At 41.7% G+C, this 21,183-nt stretch overlaps 1 protein-coding gene across 1 annotated transcript in view; it reads left to right on the top strand.

The window, feature by feature from the left end:
* Positions 1 to 21,183, top strand: part of COL20A1 (collagen type XX alpha 1 chain) — a 173,169-nt gene that overhangs the window by 120,210 nt on the left and 31,776 nt on the right. The window contains exons 27-30 of the mRNA XM_087928872.1: positions 4,994 to 5,071; positions 5,684 to 5,770; positions 13,438 to 13,491; positions 19,679 to 19,774. Of these exons, the coding sequence (XP_087784998.1) occupies positions 4,994 to 5,071; positions 5,684 to 5,770; positions 13,438 to 13,491; positions 19,679 to 19,774 (315 nt within the window). The remainder of the gene's footprint in view (positions 1 to 4,993; positions 5,072 to 5,683; positions 5,771 to 13,437; positions 13,492 to 19,678; positions 19,775 to 21,183) is intronic.

Genomic DNA, 21,183 nt, shown 5'->3' with positions numbered 1-21,183 from the left:
GGAGGAGGAGAAGAGGAGGAGGAGGAAGAAGAGGAGGAGGAAGTGGGGGAGGAGAAAGAGGAGGAGGAGAAAAGAGGAGGAGAAGGAGAAGGAGGAGGAGAAGAAGAAGAAGAAGAAGAAGAAGAAGAAGAAGAAGAAGAAGAAGAAGAAGAAGAAGAAGAAGAAGAAGAAGAAGATCTAAAATTGGTTCAATGCAGAAATCCCTGGCCTTTTGGGGTTGGCAGGCAGTTTTGACATTTTATATTATAAAACATATAACAACATAGTATCAATATTTTTATGAACTGGTTGCCATGGGTAGATGTGGTCAATCACAAAAAAATGTTTGGCAAACAAAATGGTGCTTTACTAGCTTGCATGGAGTTTATTTGGCTCTAATGATGCTCAATATCACCACAGCAAACCCACTTAAAGGTCTTTTTTTTAAAAAAAATTAAAAGTATTTAAAAAGAACATGAAAATGAAATCACACTAAGAAAGAAAAAAAATCAGCTTTCTAAAGAGAGAGTTGAAAGTACAAGAAAGAAAAATAAAATAAAAATAGAAAAGTAAGAAAAAAGACCCAAAGAAATAGGTTCTAATCTTCTTTACAGCAAATAAATACACTTATAAATTTGCATCTTTCTCTAAAGGTACATCCTGTCTCTCTTCCTTCTGTAATCTTTCCTGTCTAGTCATCAAAACTATAGATCACTGGTGGCTAACCTTTTTGGGCTCCATTGCCAGAAGGTAATGCGCCCCCCATGCCCCCTGAGCATGCACGTGCAATCCCCCCCACTGCCCCCTTACCTGCACTGTGCCTCTCAGCTGATTTTTGGCCAGTTTGAGGCCTTCTTTGGCCTCCTAGAGGCTTGATGAAAGTCTCTGTGGGCTCTGCAGGATGAATAATAGGCCATTTCATCACTTCCAGTATTTCCGGAAATACAGGAAGTGACAAAACGGGTCTATTATTTGGCCTGCAAAGCCTGCAGAGGCTCTCCTCAAGCCTCTGGGAGACCGAAAAAGGCTTCAAACTGGCCAAAAATCGGCTGTGAGGCGTGCACGTGCGCAGTGAGGTAAGTTTGCCTGAGGCTTACGTGCCAGCACAAATGGCTCTGCATGCCACCTGTGGCACGTGTGCCATAGGTTCGCCATCACAGCCATAGATCATAGTTTTCTCTAATCAAAGAAAACCATTTGGCCATCACAGCAAAAGAAGTTTTTTTTTTTTTAAAGGCCGCTAGATTTGTTTAAATCAGATTTGATTCAATTCATTTAGAAAACGAAGCCTAATTGATTTGAATATCTAAAACATTTCAATGGGGGAGCATTAACTCGACTGAATAAGTTGAATCGATGTGAAATCCAGTTGGATTTGGGTGGAACAGTCCTTGGATCTGCTCATGTTACTTAATCCAATTTGATGCATCAAATCCATTTGTCTGTTCAATCTGACAGGCTGATTCAATCTGTCAAATTTGCCCAATCAAAGCACCAAGATTCACAATGTCTGGTGACAGATTTACGGAGTTCTGAGATGCAGCCTACCTACTGCACTAATTTTAAGAAAGGCCCTGAGCCTTGAGACATGATTGGTGATACATACTCTGTTTGAGGCTGGGACTGTGCTTTTCCAGTATGCTAGGTAAACTTTTTCTTAGAGAAACACGAAAGAGTTATAGAAAAGATGTTAAAATGCTATGTTGGGTAGCTGGATTCCAGTGAATAGACATTGAATATGAACTTAATTTATTTAAGTGGGTGTGTGAATAGACCAGCCCACAGTCCCTTTCTAAGAATTAATTTATTTATCAGATTGTAATTCTAACTTCATTATTTTTTTATATAAATAACTCAAGGATGTGAACGCACCTAATATTCCTTTCTCCTCCTATTTTCTCCACAACAAAAATCCTGTGTAGTGGATTGGGCTGAGAGAGAGTGACAGGCCCAAAGTAACAAAGCCAACTTCCATGCCTAAGACAGGGTTAGAATTCACCATCTCTTGGTGATTGGCCCAAAGTCACCCAGTCAGCTTCCATGCCTAAAGTAGAACTAGAATTCACCATCTCCTGGTTTCTAGCCTGGTGTCTTAACCACTTGGCCATCACTGTCAGCAAATTGCCCTCATTTTTGTCAATTTTTCCAGCTACTAAGACCAAAGAATGTTAGCATGTAGGGGAGCAAACAAAATCAGATTTTTTTTTTTTAAATTGATGTTGTTGGTTGACTTACTGTGTTACAAAAGAAGACTTGTCACATATTCCTCCCACTCCAGAAAGGCTTTTGTTATGGGAGGTATGTATAATGCATGAAACGATTGATGGATGCACATCAAAAGTTTAGATTCCATGCTAGTCTCACAGGTCTGCACAGAATCTCACCTTTAAGAGTCTGTGCTTCTCTGTCCATAATTATGAAGCTCAAATGATGTTTCAGAGAACTGACACAATTACATATGAAACATTCTTGGGATGACAGTGCATTTCTTTTCTGTACTTCTGTATTCCTGGGTGGTTTGACAAAGCAAATACAAGCTTTAAATATAACAGGACTCAAACTATAATCAGAAATGTAAATATATATCACACATATTTACATACAGAGAGTCCTTCCCTTAGGATCACAATTCAGCCTCAAATTCCATCGCTAAGCAGGAGAGTTTTGCTCCATTTTATGACCTTGCTTGCCACAGTTATTAAGTAAACCGTTGCAGTTGTTAAGTTAGTAACAACAGTTGTTAAACGAACCTGGCTTCCCCATTGACCTTGCTTGTCAGAAGGTCACAACTGACTCCGGGATGCTGCAACCGTCATAAGTGTGAAAAATGATCATAATTCACTTTTTTCAGTGTTGTTCTAACCTCAAACGGTCATTAAATGAATGCTTGTAAGTCGAGAACTAACTGTATGTTGCAGATTATTGCTGACGGAGCAGCCATAAAGGCTGGAGAAGCAATATTCAAACACTGTGATGTGTCTATATATCTGCAAAGATTAGAATTGTGCACAAAGTGGTATTCCCTATGGCACTCTTTGGAAGCCAAAGATAGACTTTGAAAAGGCTGAGAAGAATATTGATGCTTTTAAATTTTAGTATTGGAGAAAACCCTTGAGAATCCTATGGATAGCTAAGAAAAAAAGATATGGATCATAGAGAAAATCTGTCCAGGATTCTCAGTCATGACCAGACTCAAATTATCATAACTTTTGATACGTGATACGAAGGTCTTAGCCTTTAGAAAAGTCTGTAACACTGAGAAATGAAGAAAGAAGAAATTGACCAGCAACAACATTGAAATAATGTGGACATTGTTGGAAAACCTGAAGGAGTGGTGCAGTGGCCTAGAGGTGGAGCTCTCGCCTCACAATGAGGAGGCTGTGAGTTCGATCCTAGGTAGAGGCAGAAATTTCTCTCTGGGCATCCGGCCATTAAACACTCTGATAGTTCCATTCAGTTGCCCAGACTCCACCCCACAAAGGATTATGGGGTCATTAAATGATGATGATAATGATGATTGTTGAAAGACCTGAAAATTGAGGTAGGGTCCTGGACAAGGTCCTGGACAAGGTCTACTCTATGTGGCTGCTAAGAGTCGATAGACCTGACACCAACCTGATGGGACAATCAAAATATTCAACCAGAACTGAAAAAACTTATTGGATGAGAAGTGAAACATCTTCAGGGAAAAAGACCAAGAAAGTCCACTTGCCTGGACAATCTTTGGTACAATCATGATCTGGATGATTGTGAATCTCCATCGACATAATTGAAATACATTTATCTATTAATGTTCTTTATTTCTGTGCCTTTTCTGAGGTGCTCACGGAAGTAAATAACCCTAAACTTTAAATTATACAATGAAATAATAAAAGTAGTTAAACTAAGATGATGCACAACTGGACACAAGGACGGTTTTTTCCCCAAACCCCATCAGTCTGCTAAACAAATAATTCCCTCAACACTGTCCAACTATTTACAAAGTCTACATTACTATCATTATTAATCTTCACCTCACTCCTTATCACCCACCCCCTCCCACTTGTTATCCCACAAAGTTATGACTGTAACTTTGTCGTTGTATCCTTACAATTTATATTGACCGTTTCCTAGTATGATTTGATTACTTATTGTACCCTATGACTATCATTAAGTGTTGTACCTGATGATTCTTGACTCTTGATGAATGTATCTTTTCTTTTATGTATACCAAGAGTTTATGCACCGAAGATAAATTCCTTGTGTGTCCAATCACACTTGACCAATAAATAGTTCTATTCTATTCTATTCTATTCTATTCTATTCTATTCTATTCTATTCTATTCTATTCTATTCTCTCTGAATCAAGGTGACTGATGCATGGAAGATTTATTGCTCAAACTTACACAGAAGAATCTAGTCAAGTAACAGTCTGTATTAAATTGGTGCTGGATAAGAATCCGAGGACACAGTGGCTCAGTGGCTAAGATGCTGAGCTTGTCGATCATAAAGATTGGCAGTTCGGCAGTTTGAATCCGTCATCATCCCATCCCAATACCATGTTATCCTATTCTATCCCATCCCATCCCGTCTTGTCTTGTCTTATCATCCTATTCTATCCTATCCTACCCTATTCCATCCCGTGCTATCCTATTCTATCCCATCCCATCCCATCTTGTCTTGTCTTATGATCTTATCCCATCCTATCCTATCCTACCCCATCCCATCATCATCCCATCCCATCTTGTCTTGTCTTATCATCTTATCCTGTCTTGTCCTATCCCATCTCATCCCATCCTGTCTCATAATCCTATCCCATCTTGTTTTATCCTGTTCTACCCTACCCTACCCTATCCTATCTCATCTTATCTCTAGGCAGCATCTCTTCCCTCCATCTCCCAAGGCCATTACCACACACCATTACAAAAATGGAATGCAGCCACATGACACCATTTTGCCTCATCCCTTGCAGGACACAAAGAGCCACCTTTTTTTTGTGTGTGATGTCTTTCTTCTCTTTCTGTCTCCTTTCTAGCTTCAGTTGCAGTCACTGCAAATCGTGTGCAGCACTTCTTGGCCGGAGGAGGACCGATGTTGTGAGATACCAGCTTCGGTAAGAATGGAGAGAAAGAAGTAAATTAATTTAGTTCACTAGGTGAACTCCTTAAAAAGTACAATTACTACTAGATCTTCAAATGGCCTTTGAGAGCTGAACGTTCCTTCAAAGAACCAGGGTTGGGACGCAAATATTTTTACTACCAGTTCTGCAGGCATTGCTAGGTGGGCATGGCCATGTGACCAGGTGGGTGTGGCTTCTTTTTTTGCAGCACTACCCTCTGCACTCCATTATTATTGTTGTTGTTTTTTGTCTCCTGGGCCTCAGGGAAGCCTCCTGGGCAAAGCACAGGGGGATCCCAGCACAGCTGATCATCAGAACAGCTGATCGTTGGGAAGAAAAAAACCAAAGAAATACCAGTAGCTGTTTTTTTTACTACCGGTTCAGCCGAATGGTAACATTTTTTACTACCGGATCATGGGAATCGGGCTGAACCGGTAGAATATCACCACTGCAAAGAACCAATATGGGCTGCTTACTAAACAGCTGAAGGTGGACAGAGGCAAAAAGAAGCCAAAGGAGAGGACCAAACTGTTGTGTCCCACAATAGAGCGTTTGTCTTTGTGCAGCAAGAGTCACTTTGTTCTCTTTTTTTATTTCTTATTTCAGAGGGATGAAGAAACTTGTCCCAGTTTGCTTCCTTCCTGCAGCTGCACATCTGATATCCCAGGACTTCCTGGGCCTCCAGGCCCTCCGGTAAATGAAGCATTCAGTAATACTTTGCAGGAGGAAAACTAGGTAGTTGATGCCTTATGGGAGAACATCAGACTTATTTGTGCAAAAACAATATTACCACTCTATAAAGCAGGGGTGAGATTCAACCAGTGTTACTACCAGTTCAGCGACTACGTTTTGCACGCTGGACTAATTTGCATGCAAAATAGGACACAAAGAAGATAAGTTTTGAAGTTTAAAAAGAATGCAATGCATTTATCATGGAATAGCAGCGTTTTTCAATTTGGGCAACTTTTAGATGGATGGCCTACAACTTCCATAATTTCCCAGCCAGCATGGCTGGCTCATGAACTCTGGGAGTTGAAGTCCACACATCTTAAAGTTGCCAAGGTTGGGAAACATTGGGCTGTAGGATAGGAGACAACTGTAGACAGCTGCAGCATTAAATCTAATTGATCCACTGCGCTTGGCACTGAAAGCTTATCGTTGCCTGACAGCCTGGCAGGTTCCTGCAGCAGCTGTGAGATTTTGGCAAGCACAGAATGACCAATTCCAAGCAGCTGGTCTGAAGTGGGTTGCATGTGGCAAGCTGCACAGACAGTACAACGGATATCAGTGGAAGAGATGTTGGCCTTGACTTCCCTCCAACTTCTGTGGTCTCCATTCCGTACAAAAATGGCGTGTCTGCCTACACAGTCAGTTACACAGAGCTTCGAGAAAGAGTACAGAGAAGAGCAACAAAGATGATTAGGGGACTGGAGCAGGGGTGGACTCAATGGTGGGATTCAAATTTTTTTTGCTACCGGTTCTGTGGGTGTGGCTTGGTGGGCGTGGCAGAGGAAGGATACAGTAAAATCTCCAGTCAGAGGCGGTATTTGCCGGTTGTCTGAACTAGTCAAAATTTCCTCTACCAGTTCTCCAGAACTGGTCAGAACCTACTGAATACCATCTCTGGGTATTCTGGACGGGGGGCAGCCAGAGATGAGATTTGGCGGTTCACCAAACCAGCCATAAACGTTAGCAACGGATCCGCCTGAACCTGGGCGAACCCGTTGCTAACGTTATGGCTGGTTTGGTGAACCACCAAATCGCACCTCTGGCTGGCCCCGTCCACCCCATCCCACCCCTCCCAGGGGTCTCCACATGGCCTGTTTTGGATACCAGGTAAGTGCAGGGCCTGCACAGAGGCTCAGGGAGTGGGGAAAATTGACCTCCCAGAAGTTCCAGAAGTCTGGAAATGGGCCTGTTTCCTGCCTCCAGGGGGCCTCCAGAGCCCAAGGGAGGCAGTTTTTGCCACCCCAGAGGCTCGAGGAAAACCCCCAGAGTCTGGAAAAGGTGAAATATGGGCCTCTCAGAAGTTCCAGTAGGCCATGCCCAACCTGGCCACACCCTCCCAGCAATCAGGCAGAGAACCCATTGCTGAAACTTTTAAAGCTCACCCCTGGACTGGAGGCTAAAACATATAAAGAGCAGTGACTAGAACTGGGTATGTCTAGTTTGATGGAAAGAAGGACTAGGGGTGACATGATGGCAATGTTCCAATATCTCAGAGGCTGCCACAAAGAAGAGGGAGTCAAGCTATTCTCCAAAGCACCTGAGGGCAGGACAAGAAGCAATGGGTGGAAACTCATCAAGGAGATAAGATACCTAGAATTAAGGAGTAATTCTCTGACCGTGAGAACAATTAATCGGTGGAACAACTTGTCTCCAGAAGTTGTGAATGCTTCAACACTGGGAGTTTTTAAGAAGAGATTGGATAACCATTTGTCTGAAGTAGTATGGGGTTTCCTGCCTAAGCAGGGGGTTGGACTAGAAGACCTCCAAGGTTCCTTCCAACTTTGTTATTCTAAAAATTTTTTCTAAAGTTCTCAATCATAAAGGGGCCTCTGCCCTGGAAAATAGATCACTATGGAGGAAGTGTGTTTGTGTTTGTTGTGTGTGTTTGTGGGGACAGAGATTGTATTTCATCCAGATTTGAAGGGAAAGAACAAGGAATCTCTTACTTAATGGCAGTAAAGAAATCCTAAACACTCATTTAGGAAACAACAACAACAACAAAAATTCATCTATTGGACAGAAAGCAAAAATTCTGATGGGTTATGGGTGAACTCCAAGCATATGGATTCATGAAAAAGCAAATATTCATTATTCAATGTGGAAGAAAACAGTTCCAGAAATAGAAGAAAATCTCCGTAGTTGAGGGTTGAACTGAGCCTGGTGATTTTCTTCCAGATGTTTCATTACCAAACTAGGTAACTTCATCAGCAAATTCCACTTCCTTCTAGCACTGATGATGTTACCTAGTTTGGTAATGAAACATCTCCAAGAAAACTGCCAAGCACAGAGAGTACCAAGCACCCCACAATGAAAGTTATGTTATAACCTTAAGAATAAAAGGTCAATTCGTTAAAAAAAAAAATTGAAAGACATTTTTATAATCCTTTTTTTCTTTCCTCTCTACACTGTTTCTCTCATCTTAAATTATTCATTTCAGTTAGTTTTTATCTTTCTTGTTTAAAAATCTGATTAGTTTATCTACTAAATGTTGGAACCATCTGGAGGCTGGGTGGAAAAAAGAACATTATTGAAATGAGTTATCAGGAACTTCCCTTGTTCAGATAAATTTATTTCTTTTTCTTAAGCCAGTAAGATATCATATGGGCTTCTATTAAACAACATTTGTTGTTTTGATTTTGCGTGTTCATTATGATTTGGAAGCTGCCTTCTGTGACTTAGCATATGGTGAGGAACTTAGTTATGGTTTATTTAATAGGCTGGTTAGTGCAATTTATGGACCTGAAAGCTGTCCAGAACCGCACAAATAAGATGCATTACCATAAAAATTGAAATAAATAAGTGTCCTGAAAAATATCATTTTCTGATGAACTTGTATAGTCAAAATGATTATTTAAATCTGCTTCATTTAAAGTTACAAGGCCAAAAGGTTTAGGTAACAGAAAAGCAAGTTGTTTTGAAGTGGCCTTAATCTTCTTTGGTTACAGGTAATCCTTGATTTACAACAGTTTGATAAGTGACTGCTCAGAGTTACAACTGCACTGAAAAAAGTGACTTATGACCATTTTTCATATGGCCGTTGCAGCGTCTCCATGATCAAAATTCACATGCTTAGCAAATGACTAATATGTAGGACAGTTGCCACGTCCCAGGGTCATGTAATCAGCTTTTGTTACCATCTGATCTATGTTGGGATTCAATTTTTTTTACTACCTGTTCTGTGGGCGTGGCTTGGTGGGTATGGTAGGGGAAGGAAAATGTAAAATCTCCAGTCAGAGGTGGTATTTGCTGGTTCTCCGAACTACTCAAAATTTCCACTACTGGTTCTCCAGAACTGTTCAGAACCTGCTGAATACCACTTCTGCTTCTGTTAAGCAAAGTCAAGTCAGATTCACTTAACATCCGTGTTACTAACTTAACAGCTACAGTGATTCACTTAACAATTATGGCAAGAAGGGTTGTAAAATGGGGCAAAATTCACTTAGCAACTATCTTTCTTAGCAACATACATTTTGGTCTCAGTTGTGATTGTAAGTCAAGGAATACCTGTACTGGCCAATTTTAACATGCCTTTTCGTCTTTAAGAACTATGTTTGGATAGTCCTTCAAATACAGGATGTCAACTAAAAATACTCCTTTGATCTTTTTAGTAGCCATTAGAAAGGGAATGGGGAAAATCGTGCATTCTTTAAATGCTTCAGATAATTGCTAGGCAGCCGAAGCTGTTGGCATGCAAGATTATTACTGGAGATCATGATTGATGACTCTTGGCTATGGATGTGTCCCATTGGAGAATATATATCCAGGGAGTGGGGGAAAGACCAGAGTTAAGGGGGAAATGAATGATGTAGCTTAGTGTCAGCTGCACCCAGGTAACACCGACATGGCCACTTCTAATAAATCTTTTCTTTTTTTACTGTGAAAGATGCAGCTAGAGACTTATGGGGATGGATTTGTCAAAGCCCTGACACACAGGATATCTTTGGAGACAGGATTGTCCTTTGTACGCTTGACCTCTAAAACATCAAATCAAATTTTGATGAGAATTGGATGGTTGCTCAAGTGGATTTCAATGAAAGCCACAGGTGTTTTGATTCAGACTTGCAGGAGGTCTTGTGTGTGAAAGGCTGAAGGCATCCTTGAGTTGGTAACAAATTTCACAAACATTGAAATGTAAACATCTATGGAGATTCTCAATCACCCAGGTCATGTTCACCCAAAGTTGCTTTTTTTTTTTTCAAGAGACAACTGCACTTTCTGTTGTTTTTTTTCTTTGAAGACTTTTCACTTCTCATCCAAGAAGCTTCTTCAGCTCTGACTGGATGGTGGGGAACAGAAAGATTTATATTCCTTGCAGACAGCTGGTCATTTGCATTATTTTAGAGAGATGTTGAGGCCACTTGGAGGTTTATCTGTGAGACGAGAAGCAAAACATCTTCAAAGAAACACAAGAAACTCCAGTTGCCTCTTTAAAAAAACCCACTTTTGGGATTGAAATGTAAGGACTGATTGATTCCCCAGTAATATATTTAAAATAGTTCAAAGGAAGCAGAACAAGTTTAATGCAGAAACTCTAATTCGATCTATATTGACTGTTTCCTAGTATGATTTGATTGCTTATTGTACCCTATGACTATCATTAAGTGTTGGACCTGATGATTCTTGACTCTTGATGAATGTATCTTTTCTTTTATGTACACTGAGAGCATTTGCACCAAGACAAATTCCTTCTGTGTCCAATCACATTGGGGCCGATAAAGAATTCTAATTCTAATTCAAGATCCACATTTGGAATATACTACATTAACTTTGGTCACCAATCTCCATGGTACAACAAAGATGATGAGGCCCTAGAAAAAGTGCAGAGAGGAGCAACTAAGATGTTTAGAGGTCTGAAAGTTAAACCATTTGACAATTTAGGAAACTAGGTATATCAAGTCTAACAACTAGAAGGACTTGGGATGATATGACAGCATCTTCCAGTTCTTCAAGGTCTGCCACAGGGAAGAGGGCTTCCGTTTGTTCGTCACAGCAGCTAAGGGCAGGAATAAGAAACCATGGGTAAAAGCTTGTCAGAGGGAGATCCAACCTGGAAATTAAGGAGGAATTTCCTGACAATGAGAATGATTAAGCAATGGAATAGCTCCTGGAGTTATGGGCGCTCCGTCCCTGATGGTGTAAGGCCCAGACTCTCTCCCCTACAAACGATAAGAATGAACTTCTGAAAGCTGGGTATTCCAAAAGGAATTCTTTATTGAAAAGGAAGTTATCCAGGTAATAGTCAAAGCAGGGTCTGATATGCCTCCAGGCCTGCAGCATAGATAAAGGGAGTTAGAACCCCTCCCCTTAGTTTGATGTGGATTCCATCAATACAAAGAAGCAACGTGTTAACATCCCCCCCTCCTTTTTTATTTCATGAGAACGTAGTTGAGAAAAGTTTCCCAGGAAGTTTTATGGCCCCTTCTCCTCTTGCTCTCTCTCCAAGAAGTGACAAGTTTCCAGGCATCTGGGCTCCAGTCCCCAGTTGTATATCATGTGCAAGTTATACAGATTCGATACAAGATTTAAGATATTACATCAGATTACATCAAAACTCCCCCCCTCCCCCGTTCTTCTTCCATCGAAGAATGGTAGATACGTGGATTTGACAGATGGTTTTTCAAGAAAAGATTGGGCAATTATTTGTCTGTGATGTTCCTATAAGGACTTCTGTCTTGGGCATGGGCAGGGGGTTAGACTAGAAGACCTCCAAGGTCCCTCCCAGCCCTATGATTCTATGGTATGATAATGGATGTTAGAGATAACAATAACGATAATGATTTCCCTGCCTAGTGTTCAGTTTGGAAAATCAGACTTTTTTTTCCCCCAAGTGCCCTTTCTCTCTCTAAGGGTAATGGATCTTCTTCAAACAATGGCACTAGGACACACACACACACACACACACACACACACACAGAGCCTAACTGAGTAAGAGGAGACCCTTATTCCCGACTCAACTCTTTGTAAATAAAGCTTTGCGTGTTGTCAGCTCACTTTCCAGTTGTGCATCTGTGCTGGGAATACAAAGTAGGCTCCGTTGAGCTCTGGCTAAGCTGAGTCAATAATTCAAAGGATTAAAAAGAAGAAGAAGAAAATTAAAAAAAACCCACAGGTTTGAAAATGTCTCCTGAACACCCTCAAAGGCCTTGTGTTGAGACAGGGCGGCTGCTTCTGCAGTCAATGAAGCTGGAAGAATTTCTGCTTTTTCCGCTCCCCAGTCCATAGAAAGCCTGGGACTGCTCTCTTTTATTCTAGCCATTTTGGTTGCAAGTGATGAGCATGCAGATGACGGCTGATGAAGTCAGGAGCACTTTGTGCAATTAGAATGGGAGACACACATACCACCTATTACTGTAATAAGCCACTCTCCCTTGTATATCCGTGCTCATAGTTTAACAAAGATCTCTGCATCTGGCACGACAAAATAAAGGCACGCAAAGTTAAGAGTGCTTTTTCCCATTGTTGGGAAATGGAGTTTGGATGTTTGCCAAGGCAAAGTTTTTCAGCTGTTCTCCTGAGCTGACAACAGCAGGTCAATAACGGGATAATGGAGTTGGAAGGGACCCTGGAGATCTTCTAGTCCAATCCCTTGCTCTGTCAAGATCCTACTGAATCTTCTTTACTTTTTATTATTCTGTAAGCTGCCCAGAGTCACTACAACATAGACAGGCAGCATAAAAATAAAACACAAACAAAACAAAACAGTAGCAATAGCGTTTAGCCTTATATACCACCCTGTAGTGTTTGATAGCATGCTGTGGGTGGTTTATAATGTAGAAGCATTATTTGCATGTTGCCCCCAACTATCTGGGTCCTCATTTTACTGACCCCAAAAGGATGGAAGGCCAAGTCAACCTGGAGCCCCTCGGGATCGAACTCCAGGCTGTGGGCAGAGTTTAACCACTGTGCCACCAAGGCATCAAAACAAAACAGGATACTTGATGAATTGATCAAGTGCCACGTAGTCAGTGTCTGCTCTGAGCTACTACGTCGACATAAACCTTCTCCAGGACAATCTGTCCCCAAGCTAGTCCTTCAGATTTTTCAATACACCCATTGCTGAGGGGTCCTTGATGCTTTCTTGCTCTTTGTTGTATTTACACAGACATTTCCTTACTCAAACTAGGTGATATCATCAGTGCTAGTAAGCAGGGGGGATTTGCCCACAGTTTATATTCTAGTGGCTTGCCCTGTCAGTGTTAGTGGGAATGGCCTTATTACTCAGAGAGCACCAAGGACTCCTAATTTCAACTCTGAGTCACAAACGTTCTCCTTTATCAAAAACCCATTGATATTTTAATCAACTCCATCCATTTTGCCGCTGGCTGTCATCCTCTTTCCTTTCCTTCCATTTTTGCCAGCATTCTAGACTACTCAAGAGATAGACTTCGTGCTGTTATCCAAATCTGATTTCTGATTATCTGCAAAGTCTTCTTTTCTTGCTTCTGTTTTTCTACCCTGTTCTCAAGATGGTTGAGGTTCGCTTTCACATTTCTTATGAGCTGGAGAAATAGGAGATAGAGAATACGTTGGTCCCTTTGAGATGTAATTATCCATAAATAGCTGTATCTTAATCCAGTCCTTTTTTTCGTTAAATTAGGAACTCATTCAGTGGATTTGTCTTCCTTCTGCAGGGCAATCCTGGGCGAAGGGGTATCCAGGGAGAACAGGGGGAGCCTGGCCCCAAGGTAAGTTGTGTGAAATCAGAATTAATTGTTAACTTATTGAACAGGAGAATATGTGGGGCAATTTGAAACCAACCCACTTCCAATTGTCTTGGAGATTCTCAGTCATCCCGGTTATAGTTGTCTCTAAGGTGCTTTTTCAAAAGGCGCCTGGACTATATTTTTCCTGAGGAGGTAGAAGAAGCTGTTTCACTTCTCATCCAAGAAGCTTCATTGATTCTGGCAGAATGGTAGAGGTGATGGAAGGATACAAAAATATGAAGGATATGAATATCTGAAGGGTACAAAGTTATGAAGGATGTAAAGATATGAAGGATGCAAAGATATGTAGGACACGAAGATATGAAGATATGAAGGACGCAGAGATATGAAGGATATGGAAATATGAAAGATATAGAGATGGTGGAGATGAGGGAAAGATGACTGCAAAGAAATGCTGTATTTCCATTGCCTCCACCATCCTGCTAGAACTGATGAAACCTCTTGGATGAGAAGTGAAGTGTTTTCTTCTTTCTTCCTCAAGGAAAAAAATAGTCCCGTTGCCTTTTGAAGAAGCACCTTTGAGACAATCATCATCCACTTCTATTAATTCTTCTACTGGTGTCTGATGTCAGGTCAAAAGACCAGGTCAAAGTTCAATTAAACTGATTTATTGCTTTAGTCCAGGCTTAAGTATCTTCTCAGTTAATGGTTAGTATCTGCTTAGAGTTAGATAAGTCAATGATACCCAAGAAGGGTTGGGTATGTAGGGACTCTAGATTATTAGTACCACTTTATACTGTTTGGGTAAGACCACACTTGGAATATTGCATCCTACTTTGGTCACTACAATACAAAAAAGATGCAGAGACTCCAGAAAGAGTGCAGAGAAGAGCAACAAAGATAATTAGGGGACTCGAAGTTAAACCATATGATGAATGCAAGAACGAGGTATGTCCAGTCTAGCGAAGAGAAGGACTAGGGGTGACATGATAGCAGTCTTCCAATATTTGAGAGGCTGTCACAGAGAAGAGGGAGACAACTTATTCTCCAAAGTGCCTGGGGATCCAACCTACAACTAAAGAGACATTTCCTGACAGTGAGAACAATTAATCAATAGAAAAGCTTACCTTCGGAAGTTGCGGATGCTCTATTACTGGAGGAATTTAAGAAGAGATTGGACAGTTATTTGTCCAGAATGGTGTAGGGTCTCCTGCTTTAACAGATTAACAGAGTTGGAAAAGACCTTGCACGTCATCTAGTCCAACCCACCACCCAAGCAGGAGACCCTGCACCATTTCTGACAAATGGCAGTCCAATCTCTTCTTGAAAGTTTCAAGTGATGAAGCTCCCACAACTTCCGAGGGCAACTTCTGTTTCATTGGACTGGAAGACTGTAATTGGACTCCTTCCAACTCTGTTATTCTGTTATCCCTCTTTTCATCCCCACCCCTAGGTTCTACCCCTCCTTCTCCCACATCTGCATATTTTTAGCTTTTAGAGGGTAGGATAAATCTTTATAACCTGTATCAGAAAAAGCACTTTTTATATTCTCATTTGTTTGCTTGATAGGCTCAACTGATTAAACATTTAAGTTCTGTGATGGAACAAGACTCGTTAAACGAGATACCTAGCAAACCATGACTAACAAAAGATATTGGAGTCACACAGTGAAGTCCCTACACAGTTATGGAAGCTCACTTTGCACCCAAAAGTTGCTTTTTCCCAAAGTTGTTTTTCCAAAAGGCAACTGAGCTTTGTTTTTCCTTGAAGACAGATTCCTTCTCATCCAAGAAGCTTCTTCAGTTCTGATTGAAGAACTGTCAGTTCTAACCATCAGAACTGAAGAAGCTTCTTGGCTGAGAAGCAAAATGTCTTCAAGGAAAAACAAAGTCCAGCTGCCTTTTGAAAAAGCACCTTTGGGACAAACATGACTTGGATGACTGAGAATCTCCATAAATACTTGCACCAGTCGCTATCTCCCAGCCCAGCCTATGATCCTTAGGTAAGCTCCTGATGGAAAAATGGGTATTAATCTAGAAAATAAATTCTTAGTTTACACAATGCCAGCATATCTCGGTGTAAGAGCCAGCCAATTCTTCCCAGCACGTAGTTGTTTTCTGTGCACAGTGGAAATAATTCAAATATACAATAACTTTCCCCAGCTGGCTGCAATAATATTGTTTGGGAAGGAACAATTGATTTTGCTAAATTCAGACCGAGTCCTTATTCTCTTTCTTATCATCCAAAACTCGTGAACTGAAGCTGATGGAGATATAAAAATCACTGGGTTTCCTAAAAATTATATTCTTCAGTTTAGGAAGATTGTTCTGAAATTCTGCATACCACTTTTTTTTTTTTTTTCAACCTCTAAGTCTTGCCTTAGAGGACCTCAAAGAGGGATTAGAATCCTGAAGTTATATTTTTGGTTTCTTGGACCTAAATTAGTCATTCGGATGCCTCCTAACATGCTGCGGCCTGGTTCCTTATTTTCATTGTCTCCTTTTAACAAAATAAGTAAAGGGGAAAAAAAAACCCACAGATTTCCCCTAAAAGCCCCATTAAACAAGGCAATATATGCAGCTCTTTAGAAAGTTTCTGCAGTGGATTTTTTTCTACTCCATTTGACAAGACAGTAGGAAGAGACTGGGATATACTTAAGGGAACAATTCCCAATTAATCTATTATACTGGAACACTATTTTAGTCCTTTTTATTATTGCTGTGTGAGTCAGAAAGTGGTTGCCTTTTGTAAGGCTATGTTTCAATGACCTTGGGAGATGGAGGGAAGCAATGCTGCCTAGAGACCAGTCAGATAACAGGGAGGGGAGCCCTCGGCTATATAATGGGACAAGATTGCTGCAATTCTCCATACTGGCTGGGGAATTCTGGGAGTTTAAGTTCACAAGTCTTAAAGGGGCCAAGATTGGACGGCCCTGAACTACACGAAAGGACTTTGGTTGATGCCTCCATGAACTCTTAGGGGGTAGAACCCCCTAATCCTTTCACGCAACAAAATGTAATTCAGTGCTGATAAACAACACAGGCAAAAAAAAAAAGAAAACCACAAATGCACAGGTGTAGAATATATGGTACCTGTCTCAACAGTAGCAACTGTGAGAGGGATCTTGGCGTCCTAGTGGATCACCGCTTAAATACGAGCCAGCAGTGTGCTGCAGCTGCAAAAAAAGCCAATGCAAACCTAGATTGCATCAACAGAGGGCTAGTTTCAAGATCACATGAAGGGTTAGTACCACTTTATACTGCTTTGGTAGGACCACCCTTGGAATACTACATCCAGTTTTGGTCAGCATACAAAAAAAATATATATGTTGAGACTCTAGAAAAACTATAGAGAAGAGCAACAAAGATGATTAGTGGACCGGAGGCTAAAATATACGATGAATGGTTGCAGGAACTGGGTATGTCTAATCTAACAAATTGAAGGGCTTGGGTGATATGATAGCAGTCTTCCAATATTTGAGGGGTTGTCCTAGAGAAGAGGGGGTTGACCTCTTCTCCAAAGCCCCGGAGAGCAGGATGTTATGATCCAGGTCATATAGACAGATCTAGGCTTCGCTAAAGTTCTTTATTGCTCAGTTGTTCCTGACCTACAACTGGACCAACAATGGCTGGTAAAGCTCCGCCCCAAACTTTCCCGAAGGCAGCCACCCACAGTCAGTGCAACCTAAAACCGCAAACTGTCAGTAGTCACCAGAACCGATTCACAAGGCAAGGAGGAAGTCCATAAGTCATCAACAAGGTGCAAGTCCGCAAAGTAAGCTCCAGAGTCAATAGCAAGATTCAGAATCCACAGGGCAGTTTTTCCAAGGCCGGGAAGATGTGTGCTGAAGCCAAACAATTGTCCCTGACAAAGACACCCTTCCCTGCCCTTTGCTTAAATCAACTCAAGCTAGTGTTCCTTACGAACGGGAGCAGAGCAGCCTCCTCACCAGCAGCCTCACAGATCTCCTTTGAGCTTCCATTAGCTCCACTCTCCCTGCCCTTGGATCAAGTGGGGGGACGGCTGTTCCTCATCAGAGGGGATTTCCTGTCTCTCAAACCCACTGCCTCTCTGCAGCTGATCCCCTCCTGGGTTTGCAAGGGCAGGCAGCTCCCTGTCTGGTTGGCCACCTCCCGCAATGCTGGTCAACCTGGCAGCATTGTGGCAACCACGACATTGTCCTCAGTCCCTGAACTCTGCAGACGTGCCAGGGGAGATGTGCCATCCTTATTGAATGCCCCCAGTTCCAACTCCTCCTCCTCCTCCTCCTCTGAAATGGGATCCGATGGGGCCATGACACAGGACAAGAAGTAGCAGATGGAAAAGAAGAGATTGGACAGCCATTTGTCCAGAATGATATAGGGCCTCCTGCTTGAGTAGGGAGTTGGAGTAGAAGACTACCAAGCAGTGGTGGGATTCAAATTTTTTTTACTACTGATTCTGTGGGCGTGGTTTGGTGGGCATGGCAGGGGAAGGATACTGCAAAATCCCCATTCCCTCCCCATCCCACTAACCTGCTTTCCAGCTCTGTTCTCCTGTGCAGGGCAACAAAAGGAGACCCAGCTGATCAGCTGGGACTCAGGAGGCAGAGAATAGATGGGGGCAGGGCCAGTCAGAGGTGGGATTTGTCGGTTCTCCAAACTACTCCAAATTTCCACTACCGTTGTCCAGAACGGGTCAGAACCGGCTGAATACCATCTCTGCTACCAAGGTCCCTTCAAGCCCTTTTCCAAGAAGAAATGGTTCTTAAAAAGTAAGACAAGTATCCAGTCCAAGGCTTCTCTATGACTTTATTACTAACTTTTGCTATGCTGTTTTGTTATGCCCACGGTGTATTTCCATCTTTCTGCCTCCCAAATCAGTGTGAAAACCTCCCGAATGAACCAGAGTTTGTGCAATAAATCAGTGGCTGGAAATAGCAAACAACTTTGATATGCAATGTTGAAAGCTTTAAAAGAAAAAGTCAAAACTCCATCACCATGACTTCAGCACGTACCCAAGAGTGACTGAAGGAAGCAGAGGAAGCAATGGCAAAATATAGATTTGGGTTTCTGGTCGCAGAATTCAATCATCATTTTATAGAAAAGGGAAAAGGGAAGCAACCATAATTCGCGCAGAGTGTTATAAATAGTCACCTAGCAGAGAATTAATTTGCCCAATGTTAAACGGATTGTGGCATCAAAAACCCTCAATTTAATTGTGAGGGCAGGTGTCAATTAAATGTACCACACGCATTAAATGTTATGTCCTTTGCATTGACTTGTATTGTTTGCATCAATTTCTGACATTCCAATGATTGTGTATGTAATGCAATTGAGTTATTCACAATAGTATGCGGAAACATTCAATTTAATGGACATCAGTCCATTAAATGGAAATCAGAGTCAAACAAAAAATATTACCAGTTATCGCTGAGCAGCTGCACTAAATTAAGGTCTGCTAAATGGAGGTTATATAGTAACATCAACTTGATCCTCAATCACTGAAGAGTGTATCTGCCAAGAAACTAAACCTTACTTCAAATCTTTATGTCAAAGCTCAACAGTGATTTCGTTAGACTGTCTCAGCCAAGTTCTATCCTTTACAGTCTCCATAAACTCATAGGGATGATTATGCTAACCTACAGTTTGTGTGTGTGTAAAGACTGCAAGAAAACAGCCAAACTCAGAGAGCACTGAGAACCCTTAATGATTCGTGCACTGGATTTGTAAGATCCGAGTTGAAAAATGGCTTTTATCCTTCTGCTCCTTTGTCTTCCGCTTCTCCGAATTTGGTGTTAGCAAATCAAGACTCTAGTAGCATTTGGTATGCCTGCAACAGTGGTGGTATTCAAATATTTTTACTTCTGGTTCGTTGGGTGTGGCTTGGTGGGCATGGCATGGGAAGGATACTGTAAAATCTCTACTTTCACCCCACTCCAGGGGAAGGATATACTGCAAAATCCCCATTCCCTCCCCACCCCACTAACCTGCTTTCCAGCTCCATTCTCCTAAATAAAAGAGGACCCAGCCAATCAGCTGGGACTCAATGGGAGGTAGAGAAGAGATGGGGGCGGGGCCAGTCAGAGGCGGCATTTGCCAGTTCTCCAAACTACTCAAAATTTCCGCTACCAGTTCTCCAGATCTGGTCAGAATCTGCTGAATACCACCTCTGGCCTGCAAGATAATGTTCTTTTCTATATATATTTTTGTTTTCTCTGATTCTTTAGGGGGAACCAGGTCCTCCAGGCCAAGCTGGACCAAAAGGGCTAGGAGGACAACAAGGGACCACTGGTTCACAAGGATTAACCGTGCAAGGTCCCATTGTAAGTTATTTTCGTTTTCTTTGAGGTCAGGTTAAAACATTGTAGTTCAGACACGAGCATAGCTATAGCTTTTGACAGGGGCGTGATTCAACCGATGTAACAACCAGTTTGATGATCATGCGCTTTGTGCACGCCAAACACGCACTTCGCGCATGTGCACGCCATTTTAAAAAGCCCATTTTCAGCTATAATACTTACCTTCTACTGCAGTCCAGGTGAGTAAAACAGCTGAGGCACAGCAAAACTGCTCTGCTGCGCAAATCAGCTGTGCTCCAAAACAAGGAAATAAAGTACAGGAAAGAGCAGGGACAGGTGTGTGGGGCCAAATAATTTCCGGAACTACCAGTTTGCCCAAACTAGTAGAATCCCACACCTGGCTTTTGACAAAAAAAAAAAGGATATTTTAAATCTCAGCAAATCTGGGAAAGATTTGGAGAAAAGGTCTTTATATAGCCAGTTTGGTCTAATGGTTGAGGCACAAGGCTAGAAACCAGGAGACCGTGAGTTCTAGTCCTACCTTAGAAATGAAAACCAGATGGGTCACCTTGGGCCAATGACCAGGAGACTGTGAGTTCTAGTCCTGCCTTAGGCTTCAAGGCGGGCTGGTTGTCTTTGTGTCAATCACCAGGAGAACGTGAGTTCTCGTCAAGCATTAAGCATTAAAATGGGCTGGGTGTCTTTCGGCCAATCACTAGGAGACTGGGAGTTCTAGTTCTGTTTTAAGTATGAAAACCAGCTGGATGACTTTAGCCCATCATTAGGAGAGTGTGAGTTCAAATTTCCACCTTAAATACGAAATCCGACTGAGTTACTTTAGGCTAATCCACTTTTCTCAGCCTAACCCACCTCACAGGGTTGTTATTTTGGAAAAAATAGGAGGAAGAGGAAGTCTTAGATATGTTTGCTGCCTTGAGTTGCTTATAAAAATAATAAAAGGTGGGATATAAATAAAATCGTAATTCATAGAAGAGGACATGCTCAGCTAAGCTTCCTTCTTTGTTCCCTTGCGATCTGCTGAGTTCTGAATTTTGCTGGCTTTTATTTCATAGGTCATGAACTTTCTGGCTCAAGGAATGTCAGAGAATTGCATAGCCAAATGGAGTCAGAGATGCTGACACGAACTTGTAGTTTTATATAAATAAGCCTATATTTACATTTGTATTTAGAGTAAACAAGATAGTCAGGCAGATCATTACATCATGAGGTAAATCATCAGGAAAATCACAGAACAGCATAGAGGACACGCAGAAGAAAAAGGCGGGAAAAAAGGGAAACGCCCCCTTTATACCCAGCAACCAATCATAATGTAGATTGCCTCATGCAGGCGGTCTGTGACAATTCTCCACAGCCAACTTGTCATGGCCAACTCACCACAGCCAACTTGCCATGGTCAATTTTCAATGTCCAAC

The sequence above is a fragment of the Pseudonaja textilis genome, chromosome 3 (assembly GCF_049901715.1).
Source record: "Pseudonaja textilis isolate UNSWEBS1 chromosome 3, rPseTex1.2, whole genome shotgun sequence".
Classification (NCBI taxonomy): Eukaryota; Metazoa; Chordata; class Lepidosauria; order Squamata; family Elapidae; genus Pseudonaja; species Pseudonaja textilis.
Note: the sequence above shows the minus strand (reverse complement) of the source record. Positions and strands in the feature narration are given on the sequence as shown.